This window comes from Melospiza melodia, chromosome 11 (assembly GCF_035770615.1).
Source record: "Melospiza melodia melodia isolate bMelMel2 chromosome 11, bMelMel2.pri, whole genome shotgun sequence".
Taxonomy (NCBI): Eukaryota; Metazoa; Chordata; class Aves; order Passeriformes; family Passerellidae; genus Melospiza; species Melospiza melodia.
This window is the reverse complement of record NC_086204.1, coordinates 12389609-12403249: the sequence shown is the minus strand read 5'-3', so window position 1 is coordinate 12403249 and position 13641 is coordinate 12389609. Positions and strand designations below refer to the sequence as shown.

At 35.6% G+C, this 13641-nt stretch overlaps 1 protein-coding gene across 3 annotated transcripts in view; it reads right to left on the bottom strand.

Annotated features, from left to right (window-relative positions):
• The window catches only part of COL11A1 (collagen type XI alpha 1 chain), a 125069-nt gene that overhangs the window by 81405 nt on the left and 30023 nt on the right, over window positions 1-13641 (bottom strand). Inside the window, exons 5-8 of one of the 3 annotated variants that reach the window (XM_063165590.1) lie at window positions 11730-11858; window positions 2053-2169; window positions 1630-1782; window positions 1351-1446 (exon numbers count right to left, since the gene is read on the bottom strand). In XM_063165590.1, the coding sequence (XP_063021660.1) occupies window positions 1351-1446; window positions 1630-1782; window positions 2053-2169; window positions 11730-11858 (495 nt within the window). The remainder of the gene's footprint in view (window positions 1-1350; window positions 1447-1629; window positions 1783-2052; window positions 2170-11729; window positions 11859-13641) is intronic. The other 2 variants (XM_063165589.1, XM_063165588.1) reach the window with 2 other exon arrangements.

Here is a 13641-nt window from a genome sequence, read left to right as displayed (position 1 = left end):
AAGAAACTGAAGTTCAGATATTTCTAATATAAAATGATCAGACAATATGAAGTAGTACGATCTTGAAAATATTCAGAAGCTAATCAACATCCAATGTAATTAAAAGTCTTGATCTAATAATAACATTGAAATTTATTGCAATTAAAATAGAAGGCCAGATTCTGATTTAACACTTGTCTAATTCCATTAGTTACAGGAGTGTAACTTCTACCTTATAGCTGTAACAAACAGAGATCAGAACCAATTCTAAGCCAAATTTTACCTTTATGAAGAAGTGCTCTCACCAATGAGAGCATTTAGCACTTTGAATATACCTTATTACAGCTGTACAATTGTACAATCAGCTTAGAATTGCCCAGGAAATGGAATGATTTAGATACATTTGTTGATCAATCTGTGAGAAGCAAACATGAGACTGAACACAAGAATGCTTAACAGCAAAATGAGTAAAACATACCTTAATTCACCTTCACCTTCCAAGATAAATAAGAGGAAAAGCATAGAACAAATGGGGACTCTTTCTCTTTTCAGATATTCAGGGGAAAGAGGTGAGGGGGAGTTTTGTACATCTTTTAAGCAACAATCTTAATTTTGAAAGGAAAAGGAAAAGAAAAATGAGAACAATGTTTCTTAAAATCCGCCATCATTTTTCTAACACTAGTGTTAATTAATATGCAAACATATTAATCAACACCGGCTTAGGTGCAGTGATTTTAACAAAATAATATTTAGACCTGTTATTCTGGCTTTCTAGAAATGTGCTTTCTAATGTAAGTTAAAATAATAATTTTATCTTTCTTGATACTTTAAATCATAATGTTTCTTTTTAATAGAACAAGTGAAAATCAAGTAATTTGGTTTTGTTAGCTGAAGAACTACGAAAAGGAAACGATGGCTTCTGACTCAACTTCCTACGGTGGCAGCCATTCTTTGTCTTGTGTTAGGCTCTTTTATGCTGCGCCTTAAAAATTACAGGAAAAATTAGAGGCTCTCCTTCCTATTAGATCAGGAGGACTATGTCTAATAACTAATCTAGTTTGTGCTAGACATAGCTCCATTCACATCCACACTGAAAGCAGCAACACCACATTCCCACACCACATATCACTGAATTATTTCCAGAAACATGAACTCTTCAGGCTGAAGATTCAGCAGATCTCTACAGAATTAATGGGAGTTCTGTCCAAGAAAATAGTAGTTTCTGCTATTGGCTGAGAAAGTATAAAATCACATAAAGTGCTGGTAGATTTTGTATCATTTACACAGAAATCCATCCTTTTAAAATGCATTTGTACTCTTTTAATGAATAGCACCCGGTGGGACAAGTATTTTCTTGAGAGTCCTTATTACCTCATTTGCTTCAGTAGCTCTGGAAGGAGCTTCTGTCTGGGGCCCATAGTCATTTTCAGCTATGCTATAGTCTTGAAATCCATCAATAACGTTGGCCTAGTGTGAAAAAACAAATCCATTATTAAAAAAAAATCTTGTATGAAAATTCAAGAGGTATTGCTGTTATTCAGGTTATGGTATTAGCCAGATGTATTCATCTAGTGGGGTTAGGTAAATTTTTTTCTTATCAAAGATCTTCCAGTCTTAGTCTGGGAAAGATCTTGATTATTTCTTGGCTACCTTTACCCCTAGTTTGTCTTTTGTTGCTGCTTGATAACTTTTCTTCTTCTTGGACGCATATTTTTCAGTTTTTTTTGTTGTGGCCTTTTGAGGTTTGTCCTTTGAGCTAGTGGCCACTGTCCTCTTCTTCTTTTTGACCATGGCTTTCTTTTTCTGCAAACGTTATGAAAGATGGAATGGGAAAACATAAATAAAATGAAAAGGAAATTGAGAAAGTGTGAAGGAAAGAAGGGTAACCAAATGCAAGATGAATGCTGTCAGTCGTGAGACCTTCCATCTCTAACTGAAAGCAAAGGTTACAGCTACGAAGTAAAGAAATGAGTGAGAGGAAAGCATCAAGCTCATATACAAAGACACAAATTGACAAACCATGTGGTAGGAGACAGCTGGACACCACACAACAAACAGATCAGATTCTGTTACCTCTGTTTGTGCTACTGTCTCTTCGAACAGTGGGAGTCCCTCTGTTACAGAATCAGTTTCTTTATAATCTGCATCCCCATACTCATAGTCATATTCGACAAAATCTTCTGGTGTGTACTACATCGCAAATGGAAAAATATCAGGCATTCCCATGTTAGAGGTAGCAAACTAGATTAGCAATACTGGAAAGTTTCTTCACCTTTACTTAGGAGTAAAGATTAACAAAATTAAGGCACTATTAACAATTCAATATAATTATTCATTTAGGGGAAAAAACCTCAAAACTTCTCATTTCTTTCAAAGCACAGTACAGAAGTAGTAAAAAGTAAATAGTAATGCCAGAAAAAATCTCACATTAATTAGACTGCAAAGAAGAATCAAGTATAATTTTGACTACTGGGAGCACCAACCGATTTTTGTGAAACCATATATTTATTTAATCTTTAAATTTCAAATAATACCTATTTTACTTGTATTTTTTTCAGGTGATCAGAAGAGCAGACATGCCAATATCTGACATGAATAAACAATTTCAGATAAAGGAGAGGCCACAGCTCACAAGAAAACATGGTTATCTTCCTCTTGTTTGATGTCGAGTTTGAAAACCAGGACAGCTCCATGGTACAAATTTCCTGAGCAAAGCCTCATTGCTGTAATTTCATTTCAGATTCATCTTCTGTAAATTGCTCCATAACTCTGTTTCTATAATTTTTATCAAATGAAGATTTGGCACACAAACTTTTCAAGAGAAAGTAGCTTTAGAACTGGCTTGTGTAGTGTTGTGAGCACGATCTAGGGAGCCAGGAACTCCTGAGCTGTACTCTTGACTGTGCCAAGATCCTGGTCTCCATATTATCTGCACCAAGTACAACTCATCAGAACTGAGAAGAAAGGGCAACTTTAAACTATCTTCCCACTCCTACCGCGCTTGAAGCTACAAGAACTGGTAGGTCTGACAAATTAAAGCAGACTGTGTTTACTCTTTATGTGCCCAGGAAGCCAAAAGAAGGCACAGCTGTGGCCAGAGGGACAAGTGTTTGCTTTCCCTTTAAGAAGAAATATTCAAATGTGCCTCATGTGAACTTGTCCCTTCTGAAATCCTTCTCTCCTCTTACAAGTCAGCACCATTGTCTGTAAAATGAAGACAATATCTGCTTGTTTCATTACGATGATGAGAAAGAGAATTAGTACGTTGCACTTCCAAATCAGTCTGAGTATTCATAAAAGTCATCATTATCAAAAAGAAATGGATATGTTAGAAGAAATTACAAATTAAAATAGATCTCCATATTCCAAACTACATGCTACCATGTGAACAAAACACTGGTTTAACTGTTCCCTCTGGCAATGTTTTTTGATACAATTGTTTACTTATGATTTTAATGCACAGAAGTTTATTTCCTCAGCAAGTATAAGGCTAAAGTTGAAAGGCCCTTAATAACTTAAAAATCCTTTTACATGGGTTTCTATTACTCCACTTCTGATACTCCTGAGAGTCCAATATCTTAGGAGGCAAGTGGAGCAACATTTTTGAGAGAACTACCATGTGGTTAGTCAGATTTAAGTTTAATATGCTGTTAGGAGTTTGTTTCAGTAACTTATAGACACACAAATTCCTCTTTCGTAAGCATTGTAAACCGATTCTGAAACTGGAAGCATTCATTCCAGCAGTCACTTTGACCAACTGACAATTAAAATATAACTCTGTGTTGCTCAGTATTATAACTGTTTTGCAAATCTCAGTAGTATGGCTTTTCTCAAGGTAAGTTGAATGGCTCTGCTGAATGGTGCCAACCACATGACTAATAAAACTGCAACAGTGGGTTATAAGTAGTTTTTCAGAGGCCATAAACTAAACAGAAATGTAGATTGGGTGGGGGGGGAGGAAGGAAAAATATTATATATGCCAAGTATATTAGTATTAAAAAAGAAAGTAGTGAATAACCTGATATTTATGCTAAGAAGCCTAGTTCAAAAAGTCAGAAATTTATGAATGAAAACTAGAAAACATATAAAAAAAGTCCAAGTATGTGGACAGATTTATTGCATCATGCATAATGACACAGAAAATACTTTTGAGTATTGTGCTTCACTCATTTCTGTTAAAGAAAGTGAAACTTTTCTTATATGCAAAATGTGATCACAAATACAAGAGTATATTTTGGTTGCACCGATATGCGAGCACGCAGAAAGAAATAATAGGAATGGATGAGAGGTGGGGAATGACAAGTTCCATGCTGGAGTCAGATTACTGCCAAGCAGGTGAAGACCTTCCACTTTAAGATCACAGTATCAGAGGGGTATTACAAAAATTCTTGAACTTACAAGCTAGGACATGCAGCCACTATCCCAAAACCATATTCAAACAGTTTTGAATTTGCAGTAATTTGTATTCCCACTGATACAAAGAGCACAAGTGAAAATATGTAGTAGTCTAAACATTCTAAAAGACAAACTTTATTCTTAGCAACCCTTCCTTTCCCAAGACTTTTTTCTGAAAAACCAGCAACTTCATGTTTCATACCAGCTGATAAACAGAAAATATGTTTTGAATCGATCTCGAGGTCCTGCTGCAAAGAGTTAAATATAGATGTAAAATCTTCCAGGTGTATTTCCTGAGGCAAAATCTGTCTCTACACCTTCACCTTCAGGAATGCATCTCTACACCTTCAGCTGATGTAAAGATGCACTTTAGAAATATTATTTACTCACAGAATGATTTTACCAACTTGACCTGATGAAGGCTGTACCCTGTTTTTAATAGGACACAACAGGACTAGTGAAGGACTAGCCAGGTAAATGAAGACTAAATATAGAAACATGAGTGACAGATTTAATGGCTTTAGTCACCTGCTGTGAAGCTGGTAACTCAAACTTACCCTGCCATTAACATTATCCAGTTAAGACTGGATATGTGGCACATATTCCTTCATTTTCATGAGCTACACAACTGAAAGGTCACCTTTATCAGATCACCAGAGACAGGGGTATGATCCACTCCATTTGACCTCAACAAATCTTGAGGAAAGTTCCTTTACATTTTGGATTCACAAAACTCAGTTGTCAGTTGTCCGTTCACAGAATTTGGGCTGCTGTCAGTTCACAGAATTTGGGCAGTTCACAGAAATATATCATAGTTGCACCACCAATCGAGGAAAGATAATGAGTAGATTCTTGAATATATAGGAGAAAGGATCTAGAATTTCAAAATAAATAATAGGTTCAACTTGGCAAGGGATTTCAGCTAAGAGACATCAGGTAACACATAGTTCAGAAGTGATGCAATTTTCTTCCTCTTGCTTTTCTATCTTCTGTGTTAAGACCACCAATAGTTACTAAACAGCCATTCTTGTAATGAATATTGCATATGACTATCTTCTTACAAATGAAAGGAAGAATGAAACCTGCTGCTTTTTGATGGGACAAAATGTTTCCATTATGACCTCATGCTTTCTTTACCAGAGTGATTATATTACACTACCAGATCATCATGCAATTCCAATTAAAGAGATGAACTGTTTTCTTCATCAGATGAATTTTAGAAGCAGAGGATCAGCATCATGCAAAGCCTATTTGAACTGGGAAATAACTTAAACATTCTGAAGGAAACCTTACTTTTGAAACCAATTCTTCTGCTATCCATACTCTAAAAACCTAACGTCCCATTCCAAATGTAGATTTTAGTAATTTTTGCTTTATATTTCCAAATAAAAATAATTAATAATCTAAATCCTCAACTAAAGAACAGTCATAATCTCAGTTTTTCCAATTCTTAAAAATTATGGTTAATCATGAATAAGCTAAAAAGGCAAAGATTACTTTGAAATATTCTAGGCTCACTAACACTTTACAAAATGCAATAAAGTAAAGGATGCCAAGCAAAATGAGAGTTTTAAAAATCAGCTGCAATATTATAAATAAATAAGTGGTAGAAGATGTTGATCTTAGGGCAGAAGGAAAGTTAAAAGATTCAAAGGATGGCCTTTTCTACCACAGAGCCCTTATATTGTTCATAAAACTGATACAAGCAAGGAGATAAAAGGAAATAAGAACATTATCTTCAGTTTCCAAAAATATCCTCTTTCAAAAGGAGAATAATGCTCTTAAGGTTCTCTATTATGTTACTCCCTTGTATAAAAAGTTTATATATCTATGTAAAGAAAAAGAGAACTAGGAAGATCACAGTTTTTAATATCGGCTAAATTAGCTAACTGCAATTCCAAAGATAAAAATAAACATAAGATTAAACATAAAAATAACCACTTTTCTGCATTTTTCAGAAAACTGTTCTTTCTGACCAGTCAAGCACCCCAAAGGACACTAAATTAACACATTCTGAAAGGATGCTTGAAGCCTCCAAGTCAAGATATTTTGGGGCCATTTGCACTTTTAATTTACCAAATTCATTTCATTAAAAGAAAACATTTCATGTCTCAAAATAATCCATTAGTTTGGGATAGATCCAAAATAAATGAAGCGGAGTTCCTTTGGAGAGGCATTTCTTCAGCAGAAGTCAGATCATGTGATTCACTAGGTTACAGACTAATTTTCGAAGTGGAGATTTGAAAGCCTGATAGCTGATTCCTTTGAAAAGACCTGAAGATACTCCAGAAAATACACTGCCCAACATCAAGGATGATGAAGACTGGCTAGGTCTGTCACTTCTCTAATTTCTGTGAGCTGGCAAAGCATATGTGATTGAACTGGAAAGGAATTTAATACATTTCCATTTATAGTAAAAAGGGGTTTGAAGACAGAATAGAGGCCAGATTGTTCACAAGGTATTTATAAAAAAAGCATAGGTGTGTATCTTTAAGGAAAACAGTGTTGATAGTTTTAAAATATAATTGCAAACCCATATGGGATCCTTAAAAGTCATACATTCAATGTGAAAAAAGCCAAAGATTCCTGAACTTCTAGACAGCACCTTTTTGTGTAGTGCCAACTGCTGAGGTCATCACTCTGACCTTGGCAAGATACAGAGATTTACACCTGGCTATTCACAAGCAAGAACAAGGAAGACTGATGCACATTTTAATTAAAACGTGTCTTGAAGATGGAAATAAATGACAATAAATAACAGAGTAAAGTGTACGGATATTACTATTTATCTACTGCTCTTCTGTTTTCAGTCTGAATGACACTTAGGTCTGATGAACAAATCCCAGGGGAATAGAAGCATTCTGTATAGGGAGGGCTCTGACATGCATCTATCCCAACAGCTCAACCTGAACTGCTCACACAGAGCCCACAGTCCTGGCCAGCAGCCAAGTGCAACACATTCTGCGGAGCCTGAACACAAAAGGTAGTTAGAGGTTGGCCAGTCAAATAAATCTTTTTTAGACACATAACACAGTCACTTGAGTCCAGAAAGGGACTGACTGAATTAAAATGGAAATATAATGACCCAATCAGGTCCAAAGCTTATATCTTGAAATCCTCAGCTCACCCATTATAGGAAGGGAAAAGTGAGGATGCAGGAGTTGACCTTGCTGAGGGAGAAGAATGTCGTGGGGAACAGGACAGCACAGCTGGGTAAGCCTGTAGACAAGGGTTGAATTTAAGATATGTCCTCCTTTACTAGGCTGACTAGTTCTATATCTCTATTCACAGCCTGCTATTTTTGTGAATCTGACTGAGAGATGTTTGATTCTTCCAGAACTTTGCTTGGGGTAAACTTGGGATTTGATTCAGGCATGAAGAGATCCTGTAAGTACAAAGTAGGCATTGAAATCCTCTCTGTTGGATCCCCCAGACTGCAGTTTGAATGTGATGCAAAAGAAAAAGAAAATGCAACAAGAAAATGGAAATCTCAATGCAACACTTAAGGTATAATTGATAAAGACAATTTGATTACAAATCAGTGTCCAGTAAATTTATATCTGAGAGCACAATGAAGTCATAAGGCCTTGAGAAAAACTCAAATATTTTAAAAAGCAAATTTTCTATTTCTGATGCTGCAGTGATGTGACATGTACTCTCAGGCTCATTTAATGGAAATTCACCACAAGGTATTCCATATTTTTCCAATTTTATGGTTGGTAATTATTTTTAGTTTAGATGAAGTCTTAGACCCTTCCCAAAACAAACTCCAATAGACAATTCCACCAGCTGAACTGGAACAAGGGCATATGGTGGAAACAAATTCAGAAAATGACTCGTTTAAATCAGCACTGCTATTGAAAGAAGTGCCCCCAAGCCTAAAACACTGCATATTTTATTATTTGCTCCTTTGGAGAAAGAAGCATTGCCTAAAGCAATAAGGATTACATTCAGCTAAACAAAGTACTTATGCCCTTAAACCAGTATCTTTTTACGTAAATCCTTCTCTCTAGATGCTTCTTTAGTGGTCTAGAAATATCCAGCTTTTCATACTGAATGCCTTATTAGGCTGTGAGCTTGCCGGAGTCCAAAAAAGTGTGCAATTTAAGAGAAATCCTATTCATCTTCCCAAATGCAATTTCAAGAACATAATTTTCTAATTTACTGATGAAAAGTCAGCCACTTCCTTTGGGTTTTGTAATCAGTGGGGGAAACACACATTAATAGGCTCTGAAATCACATAATTTATCTTTAAGCCAAGTACCAGTTTCTTATCCTGGACTGCAATAATTCAAAGGCTCAGAGCCATAATGCCAAAAGGGACTATTAGACCATCTTGGCTAACTCTTGCGAACTTGTAGACTTCAAAATTTCCTATGGTCACTCTGTAACTGAGTCAACTAAAGTATGAATAATATGTCCCCAAATTTCAGAAAGGTCTCTATCCTTGGCCTGAAGACATCTAGAGAATCATCATTTTGGTAATTTGTTCTTTCTTTCCTACAAACTGTAGTAGATATTTTCCTAATTGAAATTACTGATCTTTCTTCTCCCCCCACCCCGTTTTGTCTACGTTTTCTTTTTGTCCTGGATCTTTGCATCAAGTGAGCGAGCCACATATGTGATGATGCAGTCTATGTTCCAAGTGACAGCATGCAGAGGTAATATTGCATCAGAATTCTTTTTATTCACAAACTAAGACATGCGTCGTACTATTTTGGGAAAAACTTTTACCCTTCTTTAACAGTCAGCCTATTTTGAAGCTAGTGCCCAACAAATATTTTTAGTTTCTGCTGGTTTAATCCAGACTCTGAAGACACAATCCTGCCTAGCCTTTTGCCCAGTTTTCCCTCTTCCTTCTTCCTACCACAAGAGTTTGTGTGAAGACACTGAAGATCAAACCATGAAACCAATCAAGCTGAACAATAATCTTTCCATGCTGTCTTTCAGCATGATTAGCATCCCAGATGGGGACAATCTGCTGCAGATGAAAGGTTCTTCTGTTACCACATGCATGCAGACTGTTATTGCAATGTACTACTGAGTTCATCATGTTTGCCCTGCAGTTATTTCTTTGGCTTGTATGTGTGTAACATTGCCTTCAGTTGTGCCTCCATCACTGTTTACTGCTCTGCAGTATCATGACTGACAATTTTTAATGCCATCCATTTTATACACATTTCTGTATTTCTAGCAGAATTACTAAGAAACTCAGCTAAAAATTGAATTCAGTGACAGCTCATTGTTTACAGTAATTTCTGGAATAAGGCACCCAGATTCAAATCTCTTTGTCATGTACTTTACCATACAATACCTTTCTTTAAAAAATGAAAATATTATATGTTGACAAGTCAGAAGCTTTGCCGAGGTCTAAGTCTATAATATCTATCAATATCACTAATCAAAATTATAATCTCCTCAAAACATATAATGAAGCATTTTAAAACAATTATTTTGCTTATAGACTAGCTGCAAATTTATTTTTCTCTTTTAACATCTTATTTAGTTTTGCAATTACAGTTTACAAAAAATCAACACTGCTGTCTTCTACCAATTCTTTCAGTACCTAAATAAAACTTGTTTCATTTATTTCCTTAAAATAAATTATCTGTGTGATTTGACAGGCTCCTTCTCAAAAGATTATAAAGTAGCCTGCCTCAACAAGCTGGTTTTTACTATTCAGTAGACTATTCTATCATTCTATAAATTCAGTCTGCCATTTATTCTATTTCCTATTTATCACATCGGTAGCATCGCTGATGCAATTATTTTAGATCACTGTTAGATATTGAAGAGATCTATTGACTTCACTGAGAATATTTATGCAAAGTGACACAAGGAGCACAAAAAGAAATTGTCTTACGTCAGAAAGCTAAGTAAAATAATCCAATCACATCTCTCAGCAAAAAATGAAATAAATGGAAACAGCAGTTGTCCATTTTATTAATCATTAAGTGCTCTTCAATTTATTTCCAAATTAATCTTAAAATGTTACACTGCAAATTAGTATCCTTGATTTTATATTTTTCTCTGTAGGTATGCCCACAAACTCTGTGTTACCAAGAGGGAAAATAGGCCTTTGAAAAACACATTAAAAACCACTAAACCCAAGAGCAGGCAAATAAAAGCAAAGCCCAGGAAAATTCCCAAGCAAAATTAAATTTTTATTTGAAACTTAATTACAAAACAACCCCTTGGGTCTTGCTATCTTTTTTTGTCTTTGAATAAATTAACAGCAATAAGCTTTCAATCTGTTCTGGTTTGGAATATGGAGATCCAGGCATGCAGGCACATGGACAGCAGGTCCTCTGGAGTCCTCCTGAAAAGCCCAGACCCCACACACTGTAATGCAGTGTAAGGTCTTCTGCCTGTGTGTAGGCGACTTGACACATCTTGAACTACACCTCAGATGGAATGGATGTGGGAGGAAGTCCTCTGCTGACATAATTTTAAGTCAGAATAAATAGTAACAACAAATAACATTAGCACTTGTTTAGGAAATGTTTGGTCCCAAAACAGGCTCAAAGCAGACATCTAAAAACAGTTCAGCAAGTTTTTAACGCTGATCTCTTGAGCAATCAGTAGTAATAACCAGTCAGATCACACATGGTGTGCATACAAGCTGTCCAGAGCCAAGTTCAGTTATGATTGTTACATTTTGGAAAAGCTTTTCCCTTTACACTGCTCAATGCAAGTACTTAGAATGTGTACAGCAGTACATACAAGGGCTCAGAGGTCTAATCTGAGGACCTATCTTGACCTGGTGAATGACTCAGTTTGTGGCTGTGAGAACTGTCTACAGTGACTAATGGTTTCTCCAAATATCTTTCATGTTTCTGGGAAAAATTCCTACTCTGTTTTGTCCTTGTTGGTTTACCTCCTGTGAGTGGAACTGGCTGAAATACTTTTGTGTGCACATGCATTTGTGCATGCAGCTCATTAAAACACAGGGCACTTTTAACAGGAGAAGTTCACAATTGTGGGATACTCAAAGCTCCCACGTCTTTCAAATGTGGCATTTGTTGAAATCCAGCATCAGTAAAATTAAAAAAAAAACCTACACAGGAAGAATAAATATGCATGAGTAGACAAACTCATACTGCCATGATTTTTAAAAAGAATTACAGTTTAACTTCAATGAGAATGATGATTGTTCAAATGGAACCAGGGTGATAGGTTCCTTTGAATGCTTGACATAAATGAGTGGACAGCAAAAATGAATGCGCTCCTGCAAGCTGATTTCTCCACCTCTAGAACAATGCATGCCATTTAGCTGGAAGTGTTCCTTGGGTAATTTTTCTCCAGCACAGCCACTAATGTGCAATAAATCCAGTAATACACGACTGATTACTCACCTCATCAACTCGAGGATCTTGAGCCTGAGCAGCATTGGGCACTGGGGAGTCACAGTCTGGGCTATAATGCTCACAATAGTCAAATGCAGCTCTGGGATCAGCTATAATCAACAGCTGCTGGATCTCACCCTGCAGGAAAGCATATGCAGATTAAATAACAAAACCAAAGGTAGTCCACAGTTCATCAGGAGCACTGAGTTCACATTCAGAAACAAAACCAGGCACATAATGCTTAGACATTTCCATCTGTGGTTATAAATAACATATCTACTTAATTTCTGCTGCTGTTATGGAAAACAACTATTGTTCACATGGCAGAACAATTCAAATTAATACCAAATGGACTAGGTGAAAAATTCTGGCTTAAAATCATGTCTGGTATTAAAAGGAGAGAGTGAGAAGGTGTAAGTTCTGATCTGTGATTTTCATGGTTTGTTTACTTCTACACTGGGAATCAGTCTAAATTCCTAAGATTTAATTCAAGGCACTTCCTATTACCAGCATGCAGCTCAGCATGCATGTGATCAACAGTATAATTATGAGCTTGCATCACATATGTAGTCTGAAAGGAGACAAATAAAATAAAATAAAATAAAATAAAATAAAATAAAATAAAATAAAATAAAATAAAATAAAATAAAATAAAATAAAATAAAATAATAAAATAGTCAGTAAAATAGAGACAGTTATTTGAATAAAATATAATTAAGTGAGCACTGTGTAAATACACACTATAGATTGTGTTGGAAAAAATGTAACTGCTAAAAATGTTGATTTTGCCTCTATTTCCATATATCATGTATAAAAACAACATCACAGAAAGAGACCCACTATTCTGGATAATAAAAATGGCTCTGCTGAGATCCCCTACAGAGATTCTGAATGTTTATCATTTTCCACAGAAAGCTGTCTGGTATCCAGTGTATTTCTTAACATAGTGGTACTATTTAGGCAGCATTAGGTCAATTTCTGCCAACATTTCCACTATAAATTTTCTCATCCAGGAGCTTCTTATGCTCACATAAAAATAAGTTTGTTGGAAATTGGCACATGGTCTTGGTCAAAACCCATTAAATTCATTCTCTCACTATTTCCCCACAAGGGGGTGATTTTTAAGATTTATGTACTTCTAGCAGGATTTATTTCTTTGTTTCACACAAAAGAGGGGCAAATGAATACCTTTGTTAGTATACCTGTGCCTGTTTCATCTTTAAAGACAAGGTATCATAACTGATGGAAATCTACAGGTGGGAAAATTCATAATTCTCTCTATTTCCAAAATAACTTTACATCTATCATAACAGTAACCTTTAGAAAATTTAAAAAAAATGGAGAATAGCTTTAAATAGTAAATTTATAGTAATAAATAATAGTAAACTAATAATTGCAACATTCCTTCCATATAAATTTCCAGAAACTGAAAAAAAAATAAATCAAGTAATGATCTGCAATTTTACCAATTCTATATTTTTTTACTAATTTTTCGGTCATAAAGTAGGAAATAGTTTCATAGCACATAATGGCTATATGTTACAAGTCTGCTTTTTACAGCATTCTAAGCCGACTTCACTTTTATAGACTCACGTGTGTCTCAGATTAATTTAGATTTAGAATATTTTTTCCTAAGCTTCCAGAAATACTACAAATGCAGCAGTTTGTTTCTCTGTCAGCAGTTCTGGACTGTCTCCTTTATTTACCTTAATTCCTTTAAGGTAAATTCCTTAAGCCTTTAAGGCTTCCTGATCTGGGCATCTTACAAAACCTACTACATATACAGAAAAATTCCTCCTCTGATTTCTTCCATGACTCCCTCAAGAGCTGGAGTGCTTTGAGAGGTTTTGTACAGTCACTGTCAGCCTGAGCTATGCATCCCCCATCTCCAGCAAAGGGTTTCCAAAGTGCTCTGCCCTTT